We start from the raw sequence: 27,818 nt of genomic DNA, 5'->3' as shown, positions 1-27,818 counted from the left end.
AACCATATGTCATCATATGTAATCATCTTTAAATGTTATGGGTAATTAGCAGACAGATGTAAGTTTAATATATACAATTTTGGTTGGTCTAGACAAGGGTTCAGCAACCTTTACTATCAAAAGAGCCATTTTTGGCCAAAAAATAAATAAAAAAATCTGAAGAATGTAAGAATCACTCTAGGCCTACAACAATGATTAATAAAAGTTAAAATGTTAAAAAAAATAACCGGTCCCATATTGTAAAAAGTGAGATTTTCATGTCTTTTATATTATAAAGCAGGTTTAAGTGCTATATAAATACTGTTAAACTATCAAAACTCAATCCATGTAGAAACACACAAAGCCCGTATTCAGAAACTCTGCGTTTGAAACAAGCCGTTAGGATTTCTGTCCATTTGTGATGTCACAAATATACAATATTACATGTTTTTAAATGTAAACATTCTAAATGTGTCCTAGTTTATTTCCTGTTGCAGTGTATGTTAATAACATCAGCTGACAGGACATAAACATGGACCCCAGCTGTTGCCTAGCAACGCAATTCCGTTGCAATGCACTAAAACGGAGCGTCTCAGACAGAGGGTAAATACAGGTATATTCAGGCAGACAGTATGAGGAAAATAATGTGTTTTTTTTAACATTACAGCATGTAAACATGTTCTAGTAGAAACACAAAATACAAGTATGAACCTGAAAATGAGCACGATATGGGACCTTTAAGTGAAAAGATTTTACATTTTACAACAAAACGGTAATTCAAATTTACAGATTCACTTAAAAAAGCACATTTAAATTAATCTTCATTTGTCCCTTTTTTATTTTTAGCTGTTAGCCACAAAAAAGGGTTGGACGTTTATTTTGAAAGGGACCGGAAGTGTTGGATATGAATGGATGCGTGCAGCTTGCTGACGGTGCAGCTGTTTCTTTTTGCGGAAAACACCCAGGACAGAAGAAGCTTCAGTGTAAACGCATACCCGACACTTCTCCATGAGCCTTTCTCTCCTCCACATCACATCCAGACTGAGGTGTAACATCTGGAGCTGAGGAGGCCACATCTGGCTCTACAGGGAATAAAACATCAGCATCCTGAAGGAGAAGAAGAGCACATCTGTCTGGTAAGAGGACGCATCAGCTCAGAGAATAATGGCACGGCAGCCTGACTTGATTTTTCAGCATCTGTAGAAGAATGAGGACAGAATGTGAGTTTACAGTGAAGCAGGTGAATGAATGATGGATCACACACAGAAAACCAGCTGATTCAGAGAAGTAGTGACACAGAGAAGCTGAAGCGACCATTTCAACCTGGTGTGTGTTGGATGACTAAGTCTCCTGTGTGAGCTGAGACAGAGACAGAGAGAGCAACATGTAGCTCGGTGCATGTAGGCCTGCAGCACACAGCCTGCTGCCTGCTGCACACACACACACACACACACACACACACACACACACACACACACACACACACACACACACACACACACACACACTGACTACAGACTACTGCTCACTATCTGTTTATTTATTTGGTTATTTATTTTGCACAATTTAAGACTATACAACCGAACAAAAAAATAAATGAATAATATAAAGTGCAGGAAGAGGCAAAAAAACCCACTGGGCTTATCTGAAGCCTCCACCTAGAGACAAGATTAATATAAAGAAATAATATGACTATATAATAGTGATAACAAACAATTAGGACAAGATATATATAATAACAACAATAACATTTGCATATACAATGCAATAACAATGCAATTACAATAACAATGCACATTTATTTTGCACAATTTAAGACTATACAACATAACAAAAAAAAAAAAAAAGAATAATATACAGTGGTGCAGGAAGAGGCAAAAAACACACTGGGCTTATCTGAAGCCTCCAACTAGAGACAAGATTAATATAAAGAAATAATATGACTACATAAATAGTGTTAACAAAACAATTAGGACAAGATATATATAATAACAACAATAACAATACAGTAAATATATTAAAAAAAAGACAAGGCCTGACCTAAAAACACAGTTCAATCTAAAGGCTGCAGTTAAGTTAGAAAGAGAAGTAGGAGATATAACAAGCTGTAGTTGTTTTATAGAGGACTAATGTTCAGTTGATTATTGATCATGATTAGATAATAACACAATAACTGTTATAAGCCAAACCGAGCTCTGTAGATGTGTTTTATATTGTTGATTTATTGTGTTGTTGGTTGACTGGTGTCTTGCACAAGTTTTCCATCAGCTAGAGGAAAGTTTAGGGTCAGTAATTATATTTATTTAATACAGAATAATAGTCACACACGTTAGTTAGCTGGTTGCATTAAGACTGAGTTTATTTGTTTATTTGTTTGTTTATTTGTTTTGCACTATTTAAGACTATACAACATAACAATACAATAAACGAATAATATAAAGTGCAGGAAGAGGCAGAAACCCACTGGGCTTATCTGAAACCTCCACCTAGAGACAAGATTAATATAAAGAAATAATATGACTACTACTACTAGGACAAGATATATATAATAACAACAATAACAATACAGTAAATATATAAAAAAAGACAGGTGTGTGTGTTGCATGGAAGTGTATGGTTAGTGTTTGTGAGGAGGAAATTGATTTAAATATCTATAAAGATTTCTGGGCAACCGTAACCAAACAACATTGTGAGTGGGAAAAAATAAAAAAGATAAAAACAGATACATGGACAACATGGGGAAAAGCAATTACAAGACAGCAATTACATGACCCTTTAAGCGACTTTTGAAACATTTGACAGATGAACAGTTTATTGATAGATGTGTATATAAAGCTGTCATTGTTTAACTGGGCTTGACAACACCAGCTTCACATGTTGATATATATGATATACTGATTTCATTCTGCCAGGAAACATAAAAACATGTTAGATTCTGACATGGATGTTGATGTGACTCTGTCTGCAGAGGACACAGCGGCCAGTAAGTAGCTGCCAGGTGTAGGCATTGGGGAGTGTACTGTATTACTACCCTGATCATCAGGTTTTGTTGAATGCAAAAAAAGAAAATGCCTCTGTGTGTGTTGGAGAGATTAAATCATTTCTTCCTCATGTGTCCCTCAGTGCCATGTGAGGACTGGACTATGGAAGGCCAAAATGCAAAAAGCTGTCCAATCCAGAGGACTGATGGAGACAGACGGAGTCATAAAAACATCACCTTCTTTGATCCGACGTTAGTGAACTCAACAACTCTGACGTGGTGCACGTCTGTGGAGTACAGAGGTGGGGAGGAGCCGGTGAGACAGGCCCGTTTGTAAACGAGGAAACAACAAGAGGTGTATGTTCTTTGGATCACGTTGCTGTAAAAGAGTAGGCGTGCTCGATCTGTATGCATGTGACACAGGACTGACTGAGTCGAATGACAAAGCATTGGATTGGAGTGACAGCGGACGCAGCTATGTAAGAAGACATCCGTCTCTGTGTTTACGGGTCCTGACAATCAACACTACTACTGTGATTTCATGCCACACATGTGGGCTCTCAGGGGGGAAAGGTGATGATGTGTACCTGAGAGTTATCTCAGCGTCTGGTCTACTCCTCGAGGACGACGACAAACAGCTTTCCATTTTTTAATTAAAAGGAGAGAAGGCCAGAAGCGGAAGCTTCAACATGCCTCGGAACCGAGCCTTCTCTGAGCCAGAGTACTCTGCGGAGTATTCGGCGGACTGCTCGGTGACTCTGCCCTCTGACCCCGGGCAGGCGGTCGGGCGAACACACGAGGTCACGGTCCGGAGCTCAGGATGCTGCCTCTGCCTGCCGCGCTTCATGCGCCTCACCTTTGCACCCGAGTCTCTGGAAAACCTCTATCAGACCTACTTCAGACGGCAGAGACACGAAACCCTGTTGGTGCTCGTCGTATTCGCCGCCCTCTTCGACAGCTACATCATCGTCATGTGCGCGGTGGTCTACACCACCGACAAGCTGGCTTCTGTTCTGGTGGCGTCGGTGGGACTAGCAGCAGACATTATCCTCTACCTGATGTGCCGCTTCGGGCTGATGCCGGACCGCATCTCGAGACGGGTGGTGCCCTACGCCCTGTGGGTGCTCATAGCGGCTCAGATATTCTGCTACCTGGGTCTGAACTACGCCCGCTTCCACCAGGCCAGCGACACGGTGGGCTGGCAGGCTTTCTTCAGCTTCTCCTTTTTCCTGACTCTTCCTTTGAGGCTGACGCCCATCGTGCTCATCACTACTATATCCTGCGGGGTCCACACCCTGGTTCTGGGCGTCACCATCGCCCAGCAGCAGCAGGAACACATCCAGGGGGCAGCGCTTAGCAGACAGGTACGAGTGGGAAGGGGAGACGGTGGTGGTGTATGGATGGTTGTGTTTAATCCCATGTTGCCAGACCTTCACTTGTCACATTTGCAGAAGTCTTTGAACACAAAAGTAGGTTCACGTTTAGGGCTACAGGGTAAGCTATAGGCGCATGTGATACCCGAGTTTGAGTTTTGATATCTAACTCTAGTCATTATCAAGATTGTTTTCTCTTACTAGTTTTATTCATTTTGCCTTTACTTGATATTTTCACAGTAGAGCTTAGGGCTGGGTATAAAAATCACAAAACCAGTACCCTTAAAGGTCCCATATTGTAAAAAGTGAGATTTTTCAGGTCTTTTATATTATAAAGCAGGTTTAAGTGATATATAAATACTGTTAAACTATCAAAACGCTCAATATACGGAGAAATACACACAGTCCGTATACAGAAATTGCGCATTTGAAACAAGCCGTTTGGATTTCTGTCAATTTGTGATGTCACAAATATACAATATTTAGACCGTTACACGGTTTTAAACGTAAACATTCTAAATGTGTCCCAGTTTATTTCCTATTGCAGTGCAAGGTCTATGGAAAGAAGGCTGGGTCACGCGTCATCAACGCGTCATGTCTTTGGGGGTATAACACATGCGCAGTAAGATCCGGTCTGCACTCGCCGTAATTGAGCCAATCGCAACGCACGACCGCAGCTTCAGTCACACTGCGCATGTGTTATACCCCAAGACCCATGTCCGCCCGTGACCCAGCCTCCTTTCCATAGGCCTTGTTGCAGTGTATGTAAATAACATCAGCTGACAGGAAGTAAACATGGACCGAAACTGTTGCCTAGCAACACAATTCCGTTGCAATTCCATTGAAATGCACTAAAACAGAGCGTTTCAGACAGAGGGTGAATACAGGCATATTCAGGCAGACAGTACGAGGAAAATAAAGTGTTTTTTGAACATTACAGCATGTAAACATGTTCTAGTAGAAACACTGAATACAAGTATGAACCTGAAAATGAGCACGACATGGGACCTTTAAAGTAATACCAGTACCGACAGAGCACTTCATTGGATACCCATCATGTGAATGGAAGCTGTGTGTGCCTGCTGTCTCGCTCACAGAGCTGTTCATTCCAGGGATAGAATAAGTCATTCAATTATGAAAAAAATCAAATAGTTTATGCGACTATAGGTGTTGTCTTAAAAATATACTGTATATCCCTTGTTTTTACCGTCACAGGCGCCGCCTGGTAGTAACGTTAAAGTGGAACCCGCTTATAGTGACCACATCTGTCCGGGTCAGTTTGATCACTTTAAGCAGATCACAGGCTGCCCTCTCCCTTCTGCCCTGCAGGTATCGCTGTTGAAGCTTTTTAATCAGGATTTAAATAATGGATTTGTTCCAAAGAAGAAAGAAAAAATATTCTTATAAATGATATTGAGATTTGGTAATGGTTTATTTCTACCAATTACTCTTTTTCTATATTTTGATCTCCCTCTTGCCTCTCAAAAACAGAGGAGCAACCTCCTCTGCCTCTACGGACCAGCCTCCACTGGTACAAAGTAATGAAATTTCACTTTTGACCGGCTCGCCGTCAATTCTTCTGCCTTTTGTTTTTGTAATGATTTTGTACTGAGGTGGGTCACTCAGATACTGGTATTGAAAAAAATGCAGCTTTTTATATTGTAGACTGTTGTCGTCTAATTTTTGAAACACTTTCTAAATAAAAAGGGAGTTCAGTTATCTTTTTAAAGAAGAATTTGAAAGTGTAAATGACAGTTGTCGGGGCATAAAACCAACGATCTGTTGATCTTTGTATGAAACAAGACTCCACAGTCTAACATGGGATGTTTAAATCGAAAATCAAATCGAATCGTGACACCCCTAGAAAATGAGATCATTCAGTGCTTATAAACTGCTTATAACTTAGCAAGAGGCAGAGTGGAGAGCGTAATGTAGAAATCCACATTTTGCCTCGCTGCACCAACACCACGTGTGCAATTGCTAATTAACAACCAACCATTCTGATGCATGGATTAAACATGCACAATGCAGAATGCTGTACTGTGTGAGTTGTGGGCTGTTTGAACTTTCAAAGGTTGACTTTTCACAGAGCTATTTGTGTTTCAGTATTTTAATGTTGCTTTGGCTCAATGTTCTCAACAGATTTTCAGTGTGAGAGAAGTTTGGACTCAAACTCTCACATAGCATGTAAATGAAGACAACTGTACCAAACTAGAGAGACCATCTCGTGGTGGGATCACACCACACAACGCCAAAACGTGCGAAGAGAATAACATCCCACAATTCCTTGCGGCCGCAGCATGTAAAGCGACGCACCGTTCAGCCGTTCATAATAACAAACTATATGCTTCTCTTGCATATTATTTTCATACACTAATTGGGATTCATGTTTAATATGAGTGGACAGTGACAACCATTTCATTTTTTTAATTAATTATTTATTTCGAACATGTAACAAATACCTCAGTAAAACACAAAACAAGAATAACAAATAAAATGAACAGTAAACAATCAATTAAAAAATAATCAACATAATTAAATATTACATGTCCCAAAAGAAGTTGGAAGAAGTATATGATCCTACACCTTCTCCAATTAACTCAATATTTATCATATATTCTTTTGTTTATTTCAGTTCCAACCTGGTAATGAAGTGATATTTTTCACTGGTTGTCAACGTTAGGTTAGATATATAACTTTATTATATGTTGATAGAGTGCAGGAGGACCTGTGGTATCTCTCTTTAACACATCGCCGGTGAAGCAGCCTGTCACTAAAAGACCTAACAGCGCCTTTTGTAGTCCGTCTTCAGAACATTGTAGTTTCACCACAGCAGACTGACGTCATTAACATCCGCCGCCGTCGCATCATAATGACGTAATCTAGTGAAAGAGCAGTCGGATTCTCTGAACACCACGGTTGTCTTTTCCTGAGTCCTTCTGAACTCTCCTTCTCATCTTTCCTTGACCTCATGACGTTTTCCATCGAGGTCAAGGAAAAGTGGTTAGGACGTAATTTTTTGACTTTTCGAACGCAACCCAGTTTTTTTTTTTATCCTTCTACATGCATGAAATCAAAAACATTTTTAATATCACCTGTTTGAACGGTGTAGTTACATAAAACCTTTTGTGAATGAAGCCAAACCCTCACACTATTCCTGGTGGATGAAATGTAAATATGAATTGGGTATACATCGTACAGTAAAAAAATCATAACGTTTACTGTTCAGATCCAGTCCTCCATCAGAGTGAAGGCTCTCTCGTGTACTGAAGTTGTGTCAGCTGGTAATGGAGCTCTAAGGTCACAGTTGTCTTCCTGAGGATACCGAGACTTTGCTGATGCCGCTGGCCGCCGTGGTGTCTGTCAGACTCTCTCTTGACTGAACCGTGACACTTGACCAGCAATAACTTCCTGGTTGGCGTGCTTTGCTCGTACCGCGTTACCAGGTCCGCAATAGCGATGAAATCACAATAGTGGACAGCGAGGTAGAATCAGCAGGTGCTTCGTAGGGTGGAATAAGTTCACCTAGCTGGAGGTGGTTCTATAGCAGAGCAGCCACATTGGACGTCCTATCCAGCAGCAAGTCTGACTAGCTCATTGTCACACACATTTTCTGATATATGGAAATAGAGAGAGGATGGTCTTTGGTCATACTTTGGGGGTCTCTAGGCACACCGGGGGACATGTTTATGTTGATTCATTTTGCATAATAGATCATCTTTAAAGCTAGACTTCTCCAAACTTTCTGCAGTGCCCCTTATTGTGCACGTGTTCGTTAAATATTGAGCCCCAACTGTTGCATTATCTTTTGTTTTCAAGCTGCTGGCCAACATAGTGGTCTACGTTTGTGCCATCACCGTGGGCATCATGTCGTACTACATGGCCGACAGGAAGCATCGGAAGGCCTTCCTGGAGGCCAGACAGTCGCTGGAGGTCAAACTCAACCTGGAGGAGCAGAGCCAGCAACAGGTCAGAGGTCAAACACTACAAACATTCTGCTGTTCATGTGTGAGTTTAAGGGAATGTTTTCACTTAGGGGGTAATATACAGTAGCAGATTTAATAATCAATCGTTAATGAATATCAAAATATGTATCTATAATTAATAACTCAAAATTATGAATCAAAGACCCATGAATTGGAGAGTGATGACACTCAATTTCAGTTTTCATACACAATTAGTTTAAGTATCAGAATTCATTATTTTATTGGTGTGAATGCTGTACAGCAGCTTTCACAGTAACGTTATCTAAATCTTGAGTCTTGCACTACGTGATATCTGTTCTTTCTTGTGTGTGCGTGTGTTGGTTGGTTTGTTTGTTTGGCTTATGTTTCCTTGAGCTGCTACTGTGTCAGCAGTCCGCTCCCCTCCTCACCTCACATCTGCGGCCACTGGACGTTCTTCTCCATCACTACTATTTATGGAACAGATGGTTTTGCGAAGAGAGAGAGCGAGGGAGCAAAAGGGAAAAAGACAGAGAGTGATCATAGAGAAGAATGTAGATGGGAGTTGAAGGTGTTGTGAGAAAGTGATGGAGAGGAAAAAAGACAACAAGAGGGGCTGATAAAAACCACGAGTGGAAGAAAGAACTCCCCGAATACTAATGGAGAAGCACGGGCTGCTGGGAGACAAGGGCCGCGCAACCAATCAAGTGGCATCCGGTCGCTGCTGGTTACCGTGGCAACCGGCCTCCTGAGACGTTGTCAGCTGTAATCACAGAGCCTGCCCGCTCTCTGCCTCGCTGTCAGGTTTTGATAAGAATATTGAAAGCTTGCCTCCCCACCACCACATGCGGTCATATTTATGTAATATGTCGCGAGCACGACAAAACATGCTCACGAGCAAATTATAATATTTCACACGCGCAGATATTAACTGCCACTCGCACACTGTAAGTCCTCACACACCGAGGACTTGCCTAGGACCGACACTCTGCTCCGCTAACCGCTAAATGAAGGCCTTTTTTTCCTGAAGCTGCTGCCTGCCCTTCTCCCGGCGAAGTGGTCTCCTGGCGGCGGGGAGGACCGAACCGAAACGAAAACGCACGTTGTTTTCTCATATCTGACTTTGACTTTAGAGAATATCTTTCTCAGCAGCCGCTAGATGTTTCAAATAAAAGCCAGTCGCCCGCTGCGTCTAGTCTCTATGCTAAGATAGGCCAACCACATCCTTCCTTCTACTTAACACACAGACATGAGACTGATATCCGTCTGAACATCTCTCTGTCGTCAACCAGCGTTCAGTTGATTAGATCTACAATAATCATAATAAATCATTTTCATCATATCAGTGATACAGACAGAGAGGCATGTTTCCTTCTACTAGCTGAGCGTCTGTCTTTGTCCTCCACAGGAACGCCTGCTACTCTCCATCCTTCCAAAGCACATAGCTGATGAGATGCTTCAGGACATGAAGAAGGAGCCCAGTCAGAAAGAGATGCAACAGTTCAACACCATGTACATGTACAGACATGAAAACGTCAGGTAACTTGCTCCCTCTGTAGGCTTTTCACATCCAGGGTGCTGTATGTATGTCTGACCAGAACAGGTTCGTTTTTTAGTAACATGAATCTTTGTCTACTTGATTTTTGTTTTATTGTGTAAGCACAAACCTATTTTGGGGGGATGAATACATAGTAAAGTAAAAATGTTAAATAAAAACCAACAATTGGCATCGTCATGGTAATGTGATATGTCGCTGCCAAGTGCTGTTCCATTCATATTTATACCATTTCAAGCCTCTTGCAGCATCTCACACTCAACCATTTACCTGGTGACGTCAGTCTCTGAGGGTTCAGGGCTGAAGGCCTTAAGCCTGAGACACACCAGCAACGTCAGGAGCGCGTGGTGGCTGATTGATTCACGTGTCGGGTGTTCACACCAGCAGCGTTTCAGCTGCGTTTCAGGTGCTGCAGCTGCTGCTGTCAGCCCTTTCTTTCTACATAGAGCTTGCCTTTTAATGGCCATTTAATTTCATTATATGTCATTTATATTTATTTTAGACAGAGAAAGGTTAAGAAACGTGTGGTAATTTGTAAATTATAGTAATAATCGACAATTAAAACCCCGTACTATATTCATTCATGGAGCTCTCCAAGTCACTGCATGTTCTACAACACTGTCCTGCACATATTTCAGAATAAAAGCCTTGTGTTAACAAATGAAGAAATTCTGTCCACAGAAAAAAACGCTTGAGGGCTTTTATTTTGAAATGAAAGCAGGAAGTGTTGATTTAAAAATAAGTCTTTACTTTTTCATGTCTTTTATATTATAAAGCAGGTTTAAGTGCGATATAAATTCCTTTTAAACGATCAAAACGCTCAATATACGGAGAAATACACACAGCCCGTATTCAGAAATTGTGCATTTGAAACAAGCCGTCAGGATTTCTGTCCATTTGTGATGTCACAAACACAAAAAAATACATAGATCATTACACGGTTTTAAACTTAAACATTCTAAATGAGTCCCAGTTTATTTCCTATTGCAGTGTATGTGAATGACATCAGCTGACAGGAAGTAAACATGGACCCAAACTGTTGCCTAGCAACGCAATTCCGTTGAAATGCACTAAAATGGAGTGTTTCAGACGGGGTGAATACAGGTTTATTCAGGCAGACAGTACGAGGAAAGTAAAGTTTTTTTTGAACATTATAGCATGTAAACATGTTCTAGTAGAAACACAAAATACAAGTATGAGCCTGAAAATGAGCACGATATGGGACCTTTAAGCTCAACAGAAATTATAATTTTATTATGTTGTTATCAATATTGACTGGTATGAGAGAAAAAACAAACATAAAAGGGTGGATAACTTAGTTGAAAGTTGTGATGGCTTCATGGGGTCTATTTACACCTACTAGTACATGATGAACGGGTTTGGCACACGTGTGTTTATGCCGACTGAATACCAACAGCATGATAGACAATAGAGGCTGAATAACACATGTTTGACATGGCTTGTTGGAGCTGATTCAAAGGATCTGTAGTGTCTCTGCCAACACTTGAAAGCTGTGAAAAGATGAAGCATCTCCACCTGCTGCTGTCAGTCATACCTGCTGCCTCCTGCACTCCCATCTCATAGGGGTCCCCCACCTACCCGCTAACAAACGAGCAGGATGCCGGCACAGCCAGTCATCATTCCAAGATTCAGTTTTCCCAGAGAGTAATCACTGATCCTGTTTCTGTGACTGCAGCAGCAGCATGATATCAGCACTAATGACCCGACCTGTATCTGTCTCTTGTTGTGGTGCAGTATTTTGTTTGCAGACATCGTGGGCTTCACACAGCTGTCGTCGTCCTGCAGCGCTCAGGAGCTGGTCAAACTGCTCAATGAGCTCTTTGCTCGCTTCGACAAACTGGCTGCAGTGAGTTTCACACTGTTACACGACAACAACGATCTCATGACATTAACATCAAGATTACAAGAAGTGATCAAATGTTCTGACTGTTATACAGATATTTTATTCTTTTATCCATCTGTCATTTAAAAGGACTGTTTGTAAGAATCAGAAATTGCGAGCGCACATGGGACACCGACCCGCAATGATTTATACGTGTAATGTTATCGCCTCACTGTTTTGAGCGATGCTCCTTCATGTCTATGTAGAGCGAGCACAAGCGCGAGCAACAGGATGCTGACTTTCGTTGACTCAACGGCCACAGGTGTCGCTGTTAACAAGACATTCTGATTCTTACAAACAGTCCCTTTAAGATGCACTTCTTATCGTATCCGTGTCGTAACTCATCGATGTTAGTTCACCACAGCAAAATGAATGGAGCACAACACAGAACCTATTGTGTGCATGTGTGGCCGGTATCTGATCTGTCACAGTCAGTAGTGTGCATCTCTCTCTCTCTCTCTCTCTCTGTCAGAAATATCACCAGCTGAGGATCAAGATCCTGGGAGACTGCTACTACTGTATCTGTGGGCTGCCAGACTACAGGGAGGACCACGCTGCCTGCTCCATCATGATGGGTCTGGCCATGGTGGAGGCCATCTCGTGAGTACGGGGTCGGTCAGTGGGATGTGATGCAGTGGGTTAGTCACACATCGATCACTCTGATGGACTGGTATTGACTCTCTGTGGACCACATCTATGAAATAAAGTGAAGTGGTCATTAAGCTCAAATCGATTGTGATTCCAGACAAGTGAGCATGAATGGATTTACTTTAGTTCTGATGTCCCCTTGACGCTCTTAATGAGATCTATCAGAGACGGTTGGGCGTGTATTAGTGGTGTCATGGTAGTCAGCATGTTGAAACAGAATGATTGTAACAGAAACAGAAGATAGTTGTGGTTCCTGCTGCTTTTTATTCAACGCGGTTGCTGTTTTTAAACCGACTCTCAGGTACGTCCGAGAGAAAACCCAGACGGATGTCGACATGCGTGTCGGAGTGCACAGCGGTACGGTCCTGGGGGGAGTGCTGGGACAGAAACGCTGGCAGTACGACGTCTGGTCCACAGACGTCACTGTGGCCAACAAGATGGAGGCTGGAGGGATACCAGGGTAAGACAGACAGACAGACAACTCCACACACTACCTCTCTTTTGGTCATGCTTTTTAAAATGATATTATATTATAATTATATTAGGCTGCTTTGGGAAATGTGAAAACATGGCCTACCGTTCAGCCTGAGAACGTGGCCCTCTGTGAGAGTGTCCTGATAGTACAGTAGCCTCTTCTCAGGTTTTATTTCCTGTCTCCCACGAGTGTTGCATCAGTGGATGATGACAAACCAGACCTGCTCTTTCTACATCGCCCTTATCTGATTCTTACAAACAGTCCCTTTAATATTAAAAAAATACTGATTTCCAACACTGAGCTTGTTTATTTGTCACCGTACAAACGTTACTAGCATTTTCCAGAGCTTTCAACTACATCTCACGATCTTCATCAGCACATGGAGTTTGCTCAAATGTCGTGCAATATGAATTTCTGTAGGAAAAAAAGAAACGTTTGCCACAACCAAACATTCCCGCGCTGTGTTGTTGTTCCCACTGTGTGTTCAGTCAGTAATAGAGTTCATCCCACGGAGGGGGATGTGACTGAACGCACACAGCAACACTATATAAGGACTATTCATGGCTCCATGTAGTCCCCCCTGTCTCATCTTTGACCCCTCTTGTATGTTTTGGACCAGTCGCGTCCACATCTCCCAGAGCACCATGGAATGTCTTCACGGCGAGTTTGACGTGGAGCCCGGGAACGGAGGTGACCGCTGCGACTACCTGAGGGAGAGAGGCATCGACACCTTCCTAGTGGTTGTTCCTAAAGGACCGGTGGGGAAGAACGGCATCAACGGTGTAGTGAGTCAAAGTTGCCACGCCGCAAAGATTTGGATATTCAAATGTTTGTCTCGTATACAGCCAACAGGGATGAAATGTTCCATTTTTAAAAATCACATTTGAATACTTCTTGTTACTCAAAGTTAGATTTGAATATCATCATGTTCAGCATTCAAAACACATGCATATGTTCAGGAATGTAAAAAAAAAAGGAAGAAAGAAAAGTCGGTCAACTTTTCATAGTACTCCCTCTTCACTACTCTCTGTTTGCTTGTTTCACATTAGAAGCTGTCTGTCACGTCTTCCAATGGAAACTCCCCGCTGTTGATCAACACCACGGAGTGTAACGGCAGCGTTAACACGGCCTGCACCACACCGGAGGAACCGGAAGAACTGGATACGAGGGTAACCAAGAAATCACATTACAGTTATAGAATGACATCAGAACGAGTCTCACCGGTGGCACCCAAAAAGCAGCAGTTGTTTTTTTTTTTGTTTTGTTTTTTACAACTCACAATTCAAAAGTGTTGGACTGTCAAAATATGTATAGAAATACTGATGTTTCGGCTGTTCGTCACAGGGTTGGTCACAACAGCATTTATAAGAGTGAGGAGAAGGAGTCTGACACACACGTGCGAGTCAGAGGTGCAAGCAAAACCTTGTGGCGCAATGAAAGTGAGGGCTGGCTGAGGTGGGATCCCAGCCCAGCGGGGTCGGGCGCATCACCATAAAGTGGTATCGGTTCTGTTTTGCGAGTACGAGTACATGAGCACAGTATCGGACTCGATACCCGATATTGGTATCGGTATCAGTGCATCCTTACTATTTATGACTATTTCACACGAATGTGACATTCTGGACAGACATGGACGTTATCTGACACCTGACCGGTTGACAGAGGAATACAACCACGAGGCGGTAATTCTAGTTTCGTGTCAATATGGCCTCTCTCGTGGAACACGCTTGTTTATAAGAGACTACGAAATAATCTTGCGTTCAAATGTTGGCATTTTGTTCTGAGGAGAGCTCATGGAGTTCATCCTCTGCACAGTGTTAATATGCTCAGGAAATGTCATGGCATTAGATTTGAATATTTCTTGTGTACTAGGGGTGTAGCATTAGGCTTCAACTTCAGGGGATCATGAACATCTACAACAAATTTTCATGGAAATCTGGCGTTTCTTCACGGTGAAGCAAGGTGTTGATCAACTGGACATGTCCAGAGAAGGTTTCTTGTCGTGGTTTGAAGTGTTGGACTGACCAGCTGACTAACATAACGTGGTATTGATATAGTGAGGTATAGAAATGGTACGTATGGGTGTTCCATTCTCCATGTTTTTTTTCTGTCTGGGACTTGAGGTGGTGAATCCGTCTTTCCCTAACCCTCGGAGAAGGCTGCGGCTGCGGGACCTGGCTGAAAGGGTGATCGACGCTCAGGAGAACGAACAGGAGCTCAACAAACTGCTCAACGAGGCTCTGCTGGAGAGAGAGACGGTCCAGGCGTAAGTGACCTTCCCCCCGCTCACTGTTTGAACCATAAAGCACTACTTCTTTCCTTTGTGATACTGCTTTCCTCATTTATGTCATGTTAGTGGCCGTCAGAGGACCTGGCGTTGAGACACTGAGCTCTGACGCATTGGTAATTACTCAGATAAGTGAGAACAGGGTCCCGGTTTGGGGGTTTGAAAATATGGTCACCCTAAGATAGTCTGGGATGGTCTCACATTTTACGTTGCATTACAATCCGTCTCTACGTTGGCAATAAATAATATAATGATGATAATAAGTTGCTCTACCTAGTACATTTAAGGGCAAGTAGATTGCATCAGTTTTCAATGGTGTAACAAGATATTGTTGCACGAGATTTCCCAGTACAAAACTGTGACGATATGTGTCACGTGTAATGTAATACCTGTATTTTAAAATAAAGGTTCTCTTGTCTTATCAGTCTGAAGGGGAAACACACCAACTGGCTCTCCCTGAGGTTTGTGGATCCGGACCTGGAGACTCGCTACTCCGTGGAGAAGGAGAAGCAGAGCGGCGCCGCCTTCTGCTGCTCCTGTGTGGTCCTGCTCTTCACTGCAGCGATGGAGGCTCTCATAGACCCCTGGTCAGTGCACAGCGGCACACCAGTAATCTACACCCTGTTAATCTGTTTTCTGTCCCATCGGCATGCAGCTCACCAAATATGATAAATTATTATCTTTATAAAACGGTCACTATATCCTGACAGTAGTGCATGAGACAGGTACAAAAAATAATGTTCCTCTGCCTCGTCTTAGTGATCCTAATGGCATTTACAAGTTTGTACCACGCCTCAATTGAAATCAACGAATCAGAGCTGAGCTGGAGCCGGCGGGTCTCTGGGCAAACTGTCAAACTAGGCAGCGCTGATCAAATATGATTCTGGTCTCATTTTACAGCTAAACAGTACACTAAAATATGATTCTGAGAACATCTGAGGAGAGAAATAGGTATTACAGTAACAGAATATTGATTCATATTTGATCAGCAGCTGTAGAGACAGCTCGGCTCTGATTGGTTGTTTTCCTTCAGCTCTGTGAAATCTTGTAAATGTCATCATGAGCACCGAACAGGTTATCTGTCTCATGCACTACTGTCAGGATAGAGTGACAGTTTTATAAAAGTAACTTTTTTTTTGTATCATATTTGCTCAAAGTTTTTGATATAGCTTTAATGACATAACACAGATGTTAGAGAGTCTGCACTTGTTTTCTTCTACCAGTGATATTTCTCTCAAGGGTTTTTCTGTGTGTTCATGTGTTGTGTTGAACAGGCTGATTGCAAACTACATCACCTTCGCAGTGGGAGAAATCCTGCTGCTCATCCTGACAATCTGTTCTCTGGCTGCCATCTTCCCTAGAGTGAGTTACAACACATTCTTATACTTTTATACGCTTGAATGTTTTCATGAACTGGTAGTACCAGTTATCGGGTAGCATGGTGACTTGCCAACTGTGTCAGGTTAGTCTGACCAAAGCCCAAATCCAGCAGAGTGTGTATCCATTTTTACTGCTGGGTTTCCTTCGAAGGGGCCGGTTAATAATTAACCGTTTAACCGTTAACCGACATTAAGCATTTTAACCGATTAACGCTATCGGTTAAAACGGTTAAAAGAAATGTTAAAAATTAATTAAAAAGCTGAGAAAAACTTGTCACTTTAAGTCGGACAATTGCTATCCTTAATCCGGGCAGACACACAGCTGATAACCTGCTAAACTAAACTAAATGTGCGGTGGAGACTTTTACTGGGAAAGTGGCTGCATGTCCGCGACACTACACGCAGCATCGTAGCTGCTGCGTGTAGTGTCGCGGACATGCAGCTGTAGTCGGGATGAGATTAGCGTCAGGACTTGAAGCAGGGGGAAACAGCTGGCCTGCCTCTGGCCACACATGATCCATAATCGACATGTGGACAAACAGTTACATGCTGGAACTGTTTCTTGATTAATGTGAATGTATGCAGCTTCCTGAAGTCTTGTCATCACACTGTGGTTGTCAGGTTTGGTCGTACTGTGATTGTACAGAGACCAAAACCTCTGGGTACAGGCCGTATCTGGATATATGTATGTATATCTATACTATAGTAAGATTCATATCAATCACCTCATCTCACTCTTTAGAGAAAAAACTAATTAGCATATTTCCCTAAATGTTGAAGTATTCCTTTAAAATCCTTTATCTGTAATCTGGAATTTTTGGACACATAGACACTGATGGTATTGCAAACTGTTGATGCTAGAAGTGAATGTGATGTCCTCTGTGGTGACAGTGCAAAATAGTTTCATAGTTATACCATGATATACGTGTGTTTGTGTGCGTGCGTGCATGCGTTTGTGTGTTCGTCATGGAAACTGCCCTGTATTGATGTCCAGCAGGCAGGCCAGTATTGACCGCCGCTGTCAGCTCAGGTCAGTCAGCAGAATGCACACAGTCAGCCAGTCAATCACATGGACTGACACAATGTAAATAATGCTCCGGGCTCTTCAGTACTGATCAATATCACATCAAATATCACATTGTCATAAGCCCGCCGTTGCTTCTCCATCACAGTCCATTAACAGTGGCACGTGTGTACGAATGTGATCATCTTCACTTTAAACTGATACCGGCCACAGAGCTTTTCTAACACATCGACACACAGGTTGTAATAGATGAAATAGGAAAAACACCAAGCGGGGTGAATACGTTTTGTAAGAAGCGTGTGAAGTACAGTCGGCTACAGCTGTTAATTAACATTTCAAATATTCCGCAGCTCATCTCATTTTCAGCCAACAGAAGGTTGGTAGACATCTTTGAGTCGGAAGGTAAACCTAATACGATTCGATTAGTGGATTTGATACTGGATGTCGATCCAACCCCGTCCAGATAGAGCATGGAATTGAAATGCAGCTTTAGAGTGAAATGATTTGGGACATATAGGCTTTACTGAACTTCAGCGGTTTGATCAATAACATACCTAACTGGAATGGTCTTTTATGTCAGGACTTTCCTAAGAAGCTGGTGTCTTTCTCCACCTGGATCGACCACACCCGCTGGGCTCGTAACACCTGGGCCATGGCAGCCATCTTCATCCTCACCATGGCTGACATCATGGACATGGTGAGCTGCTCTCTGCTGTTTCTTACAACCACAAAAAAAAGGCCAAACCAGTGTGGGGACTTGTATTAAAACTTGTAATCCACAGAAGACAATCCACAAATATATACCATGATTTACAAATATTTCACTATCCACAAACATGTGTTTTTGTGTTGTGTAAAGTCACATCCACAAAAATAAAGAGCGATTTGCAAATACGCATAACTTATTCAGTAAATACGAATTTATCAATTTACATATAAACCTTAAAATACGTATTTACAGAGTAAGTTATTTGCAAATCGCCCTGTATTTTTGTGGATATGACTACACAACACAAATACAAAAATACATGTTTGTGGATAGTGACATATTTGGAAATCATGGTACACATTTGTGGAATATCTTCTGTGGATTACAACTAATCCTAGTCCAATGAAAACTTCTGTACCTGTAGGCCACAGGAAATTGGACCAAAATGTAAATCATCCAAATACTGGATGTTGCTGCTGAAGGAAGCTGAGCTTTAGAAATAATAGTAATAATAGTAATAATAATACTGGGCTCATGACTTTGTGTCTCTCCTCCGTCTAGCTGAGTTGTCAGCCTCGAGACACAGACTCAGGCAGCACCACAGTGGCTCCCTCCTCTTCCTCCTCTTCCTCCTCCTCCTCCCCGTCCGGCCCTGACGAGTGCCTGGACAACCCCAAATATTACAGCTACATCGCTGTGTTGGCACTGATGGCCACCACCATGCTGGTTCAGGTCAGTCACATGGTCAAGCTCACACTGATGCTGCTCATCACAGTGGCCACCGGCATTGTTAACATCTACAGCTGGAGGGACATCTTCGACCGCTATGACACGGCCCGCTTCAAGGACTACAGGTGAGGCATAAGAGACGGCAGTATGATGTGTGTAGAGATAGACGTCATGTTCCCTCGTAGCACTTTCACACCCTAAACTCTGTAAACCAACTTAGAAGCAAACCTGGCTGTGTGCTAGAGTATTTGTCATCGTGTGTTTGATAAGTTGACACACAGGAAGAGCAGAGTTGAGGTGTTACAGCGGAACTTGTTCTTCTTTGCAGCTCGTTCCTGGTTCCCTCCAAGTTCACTATGACAGTTATGATCTTCATCATGATGGTCAGCTTCTATTATTTCTCCAGACATGTGAGTAAATGTCTCTTGTGTTCGATGACCTTTTAACAGCATACAGCATACATCCATCCGTCCATCCCTCCCTTCGTCCCTCCATCCCTCCATGCCTTCGTCCATCCGTCCATCCCTCCCTTCGTCCCTCCATCCCTCCATGCCTTCGTCCATCCCTCCATCCCTCCCTCCCGTCATCCCTCCCTCCATCCCTTAGTCCCGCCCTTCGTCCTTTCTTCCGTCCCTCCATTCCTCCCTCCCTCCCTCCCTCCCTCCCTTAACCCCTCCCTCCCTCCTTCTCTTACTCCCGCCCTTCGTCCTTTCTTCCGTCCCTCCCTCCCTCCTTCGCTCCCTTACTCAATCCCTCCCTCCCTCCGTCCCTCCGTCCCTCCCTCCATCCCTCCATCCCTACCTACCTCCCTCCGTCCCTCCCTCGATCCCTCCCTCCCTCCGTCCATCCGTCCCTCCCTCGATCCCTCCCTCCCTCCGTCCTTCCCTCCCTCCTTCCCTCCCTCCCGCCGTCCCTTGAACCCTCCTTCCGTCCCTTCGTCCGTCCCTCCCTCCGTCCCTCCCTCCGTCCCTCCCTCCGTCCCTTCCCTCATTGAAAGTGGATCACTGAAGACTTGTTGGCATCAGCCTGGTTGTTTAACAGATTTTGGTTCTATCTGTTTTATACTGGTCACATGCTAACATGAGTCCCCGTTGCTGGCTGAAGGTGGAGAAGCTGGCCCGCACCCTGTTCCTGTGGAAGATCGAGGTCCATGAGCAGAAGGAGAAAGTGTACGAGATGAGGCGCTGGAACGAAGCGCTGGTGACCAACATGCTGCCAGAACATGTTGCTCGACATTTCCTGGGATCCAAGAAAAGGGACGAGGTGAGATCCTCTAAAAAGCCCTAAAACCTAAAACCCTCTGTCCTGTGAATTCTTAGGATAAGCCAGCATGTCTACCTGCAGTATTCTGGTCACAGTTGTATCTTATAAAATCATATTGTAGTATTTCAACAACATTCAGGTTTGGTTTTTCTTTGTTTCTTCCTCTCCGCCTCGTGAATGTGACCGTCTCCAGGAGTTGTACAGCCAGTCCTACGATGAGATTGGAGTCATGTTTGCCTCGATCCCCAACTTCTCTGACTTCTACACAGAGGAGAGCATCAATAACGGAGGGATCGAATGCTTACGCTTCCTCAATGAGATCATCTCCGACTTTGACAGTGTAAGCTGCTCTCCTCACTCTGCTTCTGTGTGTTTGAACAGCCGACATGTCACCTTCCATTTAAAAGTCATTCAGAAATAAAAGTCATGTAACGTGTTACGAGCACTGGCGATGTGTGTGTGTATTAGGGTTTCCTCTTGATTTAAGTAGCTGTTGTTGAGGTCCATGTGAACGTAACCTCTCACCTGTATCCATGTCAGCTGCTGGATGAGACTCAGTTCCGCTGCATCACAAAAATCAAGACCATCGGCAGCACCTACATGGCAGCATCAGGTGTCACTCCGGACGTCAGCAACGGCTACACCTGCATGAAGGTCAGGTTGGTCACATGACTTCTCCAGGCTTCACACTGATTGAACCAACATGAACATTTCACTGTTGAACGTGACGAAAATCATTTTCTATTAGAATAGATTGTGAGATGCTGTATCCAGATAAATGTGGCCGTAGTGTTAGAGAGTACAGAGTGTTAATGATCCCGGTGCTGTCTGTGTGGCAGAAGGAGGAGCAGTCCGACAGAGAGCGCTGGCAGCACCTGGCAGACCTGGCAGACTTTGCTCTGGCCATGAAGGTCACACTCATGAACATCAACTACCAGTCGTTCAACAACTTCATGCTACGCATCGGTACGTGTTAACCCCCTAACACCCACCGCTTCTTTCTGAGCAAGTTGTGTGTGCTGTTGTACTGCTGAATAACATGTTCCCATAGCTGAGAGGAAAGACATGAGGCATGAGGAAGTCTCAGCCGTCGTTAATCTCACATAACAGTCTTAATCTTGTGCCCACGCTCTTCCTCCAGGTCTGAATAAGGGTGGCGTGTTAGCAGGAGTGATCGGTGCCCGAAAACCACACTACGACATCTGGGGCAACACTGTGAACGTGGCCAGTCGCATGGAGTCCACGGGGGTGATGGGAAACATCCAGGTACAGCTTTACTGAGCTTTACTGCATGCTTCTGTGTTTACACCTCACTACATTCCTGTACATGCACGCCTTCCTGTGCTACTACAACTGTTTGAAAATGCACCAATATATTTTTCTAAATTTCCCGATCCGAGTCGACACCCTACGACGGCCGCGTCGGGCGATAATCGGGCTGATATCGTGTAGTCTGAACCGGACATAAGACAGGACTATTTCAGGAATGTGTCCGTCACCGTTTTGTTCTCCTGCCTCCAAGTGGGCAAAAAGAATCAATGAATGCAGCTTTTACAGTTGTTTCCTTCAGGAACTACAGCTGCTTCATTCAGGTACTTTGAGATCAAAGTCAAAAATTAAACCTTGTGTGTGTGTGTGTGTGTGTTTGTGTGTGTGTGTGTTGCCCCCAGGTGGTGGAGGACTGCTACAACATCCTGAAGGAGTACGGCTTCCGCTTTGTGAGGAGGGGGCCCATCTTTGTGAAGGGGAAAGGGGAACTGCTCACTTATTTTCTGAAGGGAAGAGACAAACAAGGCTCATTCATCAACGGCTCCTCGGTCACTTTGCCACACCAGGTGGTGGACAGCTAAAGACCACACACACACACACACACACACACACACACACACACACGCACGCACACACACACTCCCCAGCAATCACATGTAGGGTGTGATGATTGCAGAGCGAGGCAGAGGAGAGGTCATTTGCCTAAAAACACTCGGATACCTGGACTTAACTGAATGTTCAACACTTCATACACACTTCATACACACCTGTGACGATACACCACTCATTACTGAACACACACATGTTCACTGTCTGTGGAAAGATATACAGTATATGCCAGTAGAGATTGTGTTAGAAATTTGAATGTCATGCTCAAGCTGAACCACGGAACTCAAAGTATAAATAATTGGATAAATGAATGACTCAACAGAAACAGCAGCAGACATCTAGATACAGACACTATATATACGATTAGAACATACAAATACAACAATGAGACTACATGAAGTCTAGACGGGATATAGGCTGACAGCTCATCATGCCACCCTTGTAGACGGATGGCCACATGTTTCATTAATGGCAGCTGTTCAGTTCGTAAAAACTTGAAAATCTAAAAGAAATGCACTTTCTTGCGATGTTAAGAAATCCCGTATTTCTTTGCTCCCGTCCTAATGTGAGGAGGTGACTGAAGATGGAGTAAGCTGGAGGTCTGTAGGATGTTTTCTTTCACATCTTCCTGTGATATGAAACGACTTCTCCAACGTTCTCCACCACGCTGATAATCACACGCAGATAAAAGAAGATAAATCTGTTTCAGCAGCAGCTACGTATCAATTACAGAAACATCCTATCTGAACTGTTTGGTAACCATGGTAATTAGGGTTAGGACCTGATTACAGAGGAACAGTTCCCTAAGTCAGTGTTCCTGTCCTAACTTAAGAAGTGTCTGTAATCTGGCCCCGGTGGTCTGCACCTTAACCATTCAGCTAAACTCAACTTCAGTCCCGTTTCATCCGACTGCAGAGCAGATTGAATTTTTGCAGTTTTTAACCCTTTCAGCATTAGGGTGACTAATTCAACCTGATGTTGTTTAATATAAATACAATGAAGGACTTTATCTCTTTCCATAAACATCTCTCAGACAGAAACACAACACACAGCCATGTACTATGATGCCATTTCCTCAGCACATTTACACTACGGGACTTGCGGAAGCCCGGCATAAATCCTGGACCGCTCCCCATTTACAGAATACTTCCATGTACGGAAACCTGACTGATCTGAGCTCAGATTTCCTGTCTCTGATGAGGAAGAGGATTTGGAAGTGGACCAATGAGATGCCACAGTGTGGCGATACGGACTGATCTGCTCACCTGCTGCTGCCGACGTGTGGTCGATAGTGTGTATAACAGTGTGTGCACATCGGGTATTTTTCCACAGTCAAAGTGTTCTTTGTGGTTGATTTAGATGTGGGGACAGGTCCGATCTGTCAGTACTGTCCTCCCGGAGCGCACACATCACACCACACCGCTGGCTTCTGGACCTTTCTGTGCCTCGGAGCTGTGTCGGACATGAAGGAGAACAGAGAGGAGACGAACAGTCGACCGTGAGGGTATAGCACACATGGCAGACATATTGTTCACACCGATTGTGGATTGAAGGAAGTGCCTATCACAGCTGTGATGTTTTCATGTAGTTGAAGCATTCCATGGACCTCTACTGGCAGGGAAAATTTCCTTTTCACAATTTTTTTCACAATGTTGTGAAAGGATAATTCCAGTTTATTTCAACTTTGAGATCTGGAAACACGGTGATGTGACCAAAAGAAGGAGCAGTCAGAGGATCAGACGGGTTGGAAACAAAGCAGTCCAACTTATTGGAAGAGAAAAAAAGGCAAACTGTAAAATGTCTGTCGTAAACATCCATCACAACCTTGACTAACTGTAGTTTTCCTGTGATTATTGTCAACATTTCAGGTGTGCTCACTTTCAGTTTGAAGTGTTGGTTTGTATCCAACCTGTCTGACAGTCTGAGCGCCCGTTAGACCTCTTTCAGTGACGTCACCGTGACATAATGCAATGTTGGAAAAGCCAAAAAGGACGCGAGCTGTAATAAACTGGAATGTTCCTTTAACTGCATGGTAGTTATGGAAGAAGAAGGCTGTTGAGAAAGTATTATATATTTCATGATTTAAAATGACGACGGCAACAAAAAAGATAAAAAACGGGTCGCCGTTGAATTTGTTGCAGCCTTCCACGTTGTTTGCACCAGATTTGGATCAACTCTGGTTCCACCTGGTATTAATATGCAAACCTGCATCTGGATAATGATATCTGATTATGAGGCCTTCGCATTTACACCTGGAATTAATAAATTAATAATCCCGTTATCTCAACTCTCCAGCACACAATTTAATGGATGAGCCAGCTGACGGTCTGTGTTCTAGCTTTGCTTTGACACTGCTGTCCAACCACAGTGCTTTTAACGAATGGTGTCCACCTCGCTTCATCCATTGCCATCCGGGTCAGGTGACCTTTCAACTTGCTGGGGACTTTTTTCTTCAGAATGTGGTCAAACTACACAAGCCTTGTTTACACATGGCTAAGATCTGATCTCAATGTGTGAGCCACGTGGGTTCTCCTGATCCAGATCCAGATCTCATGTTAATACCAGGAGGAAATGGGGCGTCGCTTTTTAGTGAATTCTGGCCTGAAGTTGACTATCATCTGTGTGTCTTATTAGTCTCTGCTTGCTTGGTCGTGTACAGGGCCGCATATTCCAAAATGGACACGGACGTGTACAGGGGACACTCACAGGGTTTTGCATTTGCTAATGTCTTTACACGTGTAGTTGGCAGACATGTTGTGACATCAGTTTGACCCTCACAGACCTGGGCAAGTGAAAAAACATGACATCACTGGAACCCGTGTGGCTATGTGGACACAACAGTTTAATTTACTGTTAAGAGGACATGTCCTCTCTCAGATTCAGGAGGTCTCACCAACTGAGTCAAGGTGTAAAGGTTTGAAATCAACATTGTGAATCAAGGTCCGCTGGAAAAGAGTATTGGGAGGTGTGCACGGCTATCAATAGGTCCGACTAGCCAGTCTGCTCACATGCAGGGATTGAAGCCCGTAATGGTTCTTCTTTTAAGTCACAAACTTAATTTTTTCCTTGTGATTACACACCAAATCTGACATCACTCCCCCTAAAAGGCCCTGACACACCAAGCCGACATCAGAGAACTAGCGGCGTTGAAGGCTGATTGTTGCGTCTCCTTTGTCTTGCGCCAAAAAGTTGCACTCGGACACACCGCGTACGTGCTGCGCCTGCGTGAGAGGAAATAACTCTCCACACCAGCAGGCTGGCGTTAGTCTGTAATCATCATTCAGAAAGGGAAACATGAAGACCGAGGACGGCGGATATACGAGCCGTTGTTATGATACGTACATGAAACAAAGCGACGTCTGTCGACCATTTTCACACCACTCTCACTCACCACTTAGCTTCATTCCAGATGTTCATGTCGCTGTGAAACTATCCGTGTGTTGGAACGATCAGATGAGATGAAGATGAACAATGAGAAGAGTCTTCTGTGCGTGTCCTCTTGACTTTACTCGTTGGCTTTACGTTTCTCTTCTCGTGCACTGATTAGTTTACGCTGAACAGCCAATCGGAGTGATTTCTCTCACCGACGGTTTCCCGCCACCAAAAAGCCTCCGACGCGGGCAGACTAGAGCCGACGATGCGGGACACACCGCAAAAACTAGACCGACAGACGCTCTCTGATGGCCTGAAATAGGCCCGACGGCCGACCGTGGTGCGTCAGGACCTTTAAACTTTTCTTTACAAGGCTTTAACATGACAGCAGTGACATGCAGGAGAATGAGCACACCCACCTGGCAGGAAGCAAATGTACTGTATGTGTGTTTTGGGGGGAAAGTATATGTATATAGCTCTTTCCTCTGCGGATTGTAAAGCCCATTAATGTCTCTGTAGAATGGGATGAAAGTGCAATAGTTTCTTCTTCTACAAACCTGACACTCTCCTCTCTTAAAGGAAAGGCTAAACCATTCCTTCCCCTTTAATTCATAGTTTTATAATGTAATGTACAAGTTTTGTTCTATTTAAAGAAAGGGGAAGAGGATGGGATGTGTCCTAGTTGTACATAGAGTTTAGACAGTGTTTATTTGTCAGATTTATTTATTGGAAATGACAGGGACATTGTTTTTTTCTTACACAGATGTGAAAGTGCCAATGATAAAGGAATGGCTTTAAATCAAAAACCACAGCTGTTTCCTGATTTGTATTTTAAAAAAAGAATCTCAGGCTTGGGAACACAATTTGAATAATGTGTCATGATTCCAGGTTTTTTGGTCGCAACTGAATTTCTTTGAGCTAAGCAACAACACAACACTGAGATGCCATCTGGAGAGCCCACGCCGGCAGGGCCAGCCGATGGCATCAAAAGGCAACGAAATGATTCAGTCTCGTGGTTCTAGTTGTTGTTATACCGTTCAGCTTTTGTCAGAATTTGATTCAGAACTCTTGATTCCTCTTCACAGTTTTAGTGATTTGAATTAGGTATACTGTAGATTCCACTTCTGCTTTTTTAAGTTGGAAGAATTTCTCATTCAGTGTACCCTCCTTCATTTCAGTTGTCATCATAAGGCGAGTTAATTAAAAAAATAAATCAAAACAGACGAGCCTCAGTGTCGTTGATTCTGGAAGAGTTCATCAGCTCTACAATGTCTCAACATTTCTGCAGGTTTGAGCAACGAGACTGACGAGAGCATCGGCTCATTTTTGGCTAATTGTCATTAATTTGCACATGATTATAATTTAATAAATGTAGCTTGGTGCTTTGAAAAGAGAGAGTACTTTAATAATCTCAATAGGAAATGGGACCATCATAGTTACATAAATCACAAACGACACAAGAACACTCAAAAAGATGATAATGGATTTTGTATACATAATACAAAATAACAAACACTGCTATATAATGCACTGCGTAATGCATCTATTTGCATATATGTACAGGTATGTAACACTACAAGAGTATGAGGTATTTTAATACTACAAACATTAATGTAGAGATATCAGATAGAAGTAGTAATGATTAACAGAATGTACAGTTATGGGTACAAATCTGAAAGTGCAAGTGGAGTAAACATAAGTAGATGAATGGAAGAGAAGTAATGTAAGAAATGCAATCAAATTTGCAAGTCTATGGTTTGTCCTGCTGAAGCTGCAGGCTGCACACCGAGCTCTCTCTCACCATTCAGCCAATATGTCGCATTCTCCCTCCCCTTTCTGTTGCATATACTTCACAACAAGTCGTTAACAGACACTCACCGTCAGTCTCAGCCATTTAACTGTTTTTTTCCACACGTCATAATATTACGAGATTAAAGTCATAGGTTTATGAGAAAAAAGTCGTAATATTATGAGAATAAAGTCAGAAGTTTACAAGAAAGATTACGTGTTATTTTAGAGGGGAAATATAGTGTGAAAATGAAGAACGTGGAGCATCTTGTGAAGTTATACTTTAAAGTTTAGGTTTCACAAATATTTTTTTTTTATTTTTGTATTTTAAAATGAAAATCAAATAACCTCATTTTTTTTGTATTTTTTTTGAAAAAGGAAAATCAAATGACCAAAAGATACACTGACCATTATGACAAAAAAAAGAAGAAGATGAGAATAGATGCGGACAGCGCCCCTAACGACGACGCATCACCATGGTCACCACGGACCAGCCGAGCGTAAAAGGACGTGAAGGAATTTCATATATATA

General features: G+C 43.1%; 1 protein-coding gene across 3 annotated transcripts; it reads left to right on the top strand.

Annotated features, from left to right (window-relative positions):
- Window positions 1–867: 867 nt before the first annotated feature.
- Window positions 868–26,717, top strand: adcy3a (adenylate cyclase 3a). Of its 3 annotated transcripts, none has more exons than XM_074652551.1 (21): window positions 872–1,115; window positions 3,103–4,323; window positions 8,152–8,301; window positions 9,685–9,815; window positions 11,587–11,698; window positions 12,207–12,334; window positions 12,684–12,842; window positions 13,477–13,642; window positions 13,907–14,026; window positions 14,981–15,123; window positions 15,570–15,731; window positions 16,419–16,506; window positions 18,128–18,244; window positions 18,818–19,110; window positions 19,314–19,395; window positions 20,090–20,248; window positions 20,442–20,588; window positions 20,789–20,902; window positions 21,091–21,214; window positions 21,390–21,514; window positions 21,919–26,717. In XM_074652551.1, the coding sequence occupies exons 2-21, from the start codon at window positions 3,649–3,651 to the stop codon at window positions 22,096–22,098; spliced, it is 3,375 nt and encodes a 1,124-aa protein (XP_074508652.1). In that variant the 5' UTR covers window positions 872–1,115; window positions 3,103–3,648; the 3' UTR covers window positions 22,099–26,717. The 3 variants fall into 3 exon arrangements, 2 of the variants coding, with proteins under 2 accessions (XP_074508652.1, XP_074508651.1); XM_074652550.1 differs by having other exon boundaries at window positions 876–1,115; window positions 21,088–21,214; XR_012596053.1 differs by lacking the exon at window positions 21,919–26,717 and having other exon boundaries at window positions 868–1,115; window positions 20,789–20,907; window positions 21,088–21,214.
- Window positions 26,718–27,818: the final 1,101 nt, after the last annotated feature.

This window comes from Sebastes fasciatus, chromosome 12, assembly GCF_043250625.1.
Source record: "Sebastes fasciatus isolate fSebFas1 chromosome 12, fSebFas1.pri, whole genome shotgun sequence".
In the NCBI taxonomy this organism is placed as follows: Eukaryota; Metazoa; Chordata; class Actinopteri; order Perciformes; family Sebastidae; genus Sebastes; species Sebastes fasciatus.
The sequence above is the reverse complement of the archived record's forward strand: the minus strand, read 5'-3'. Positions and strand labels throughout refer to the sequence as shown.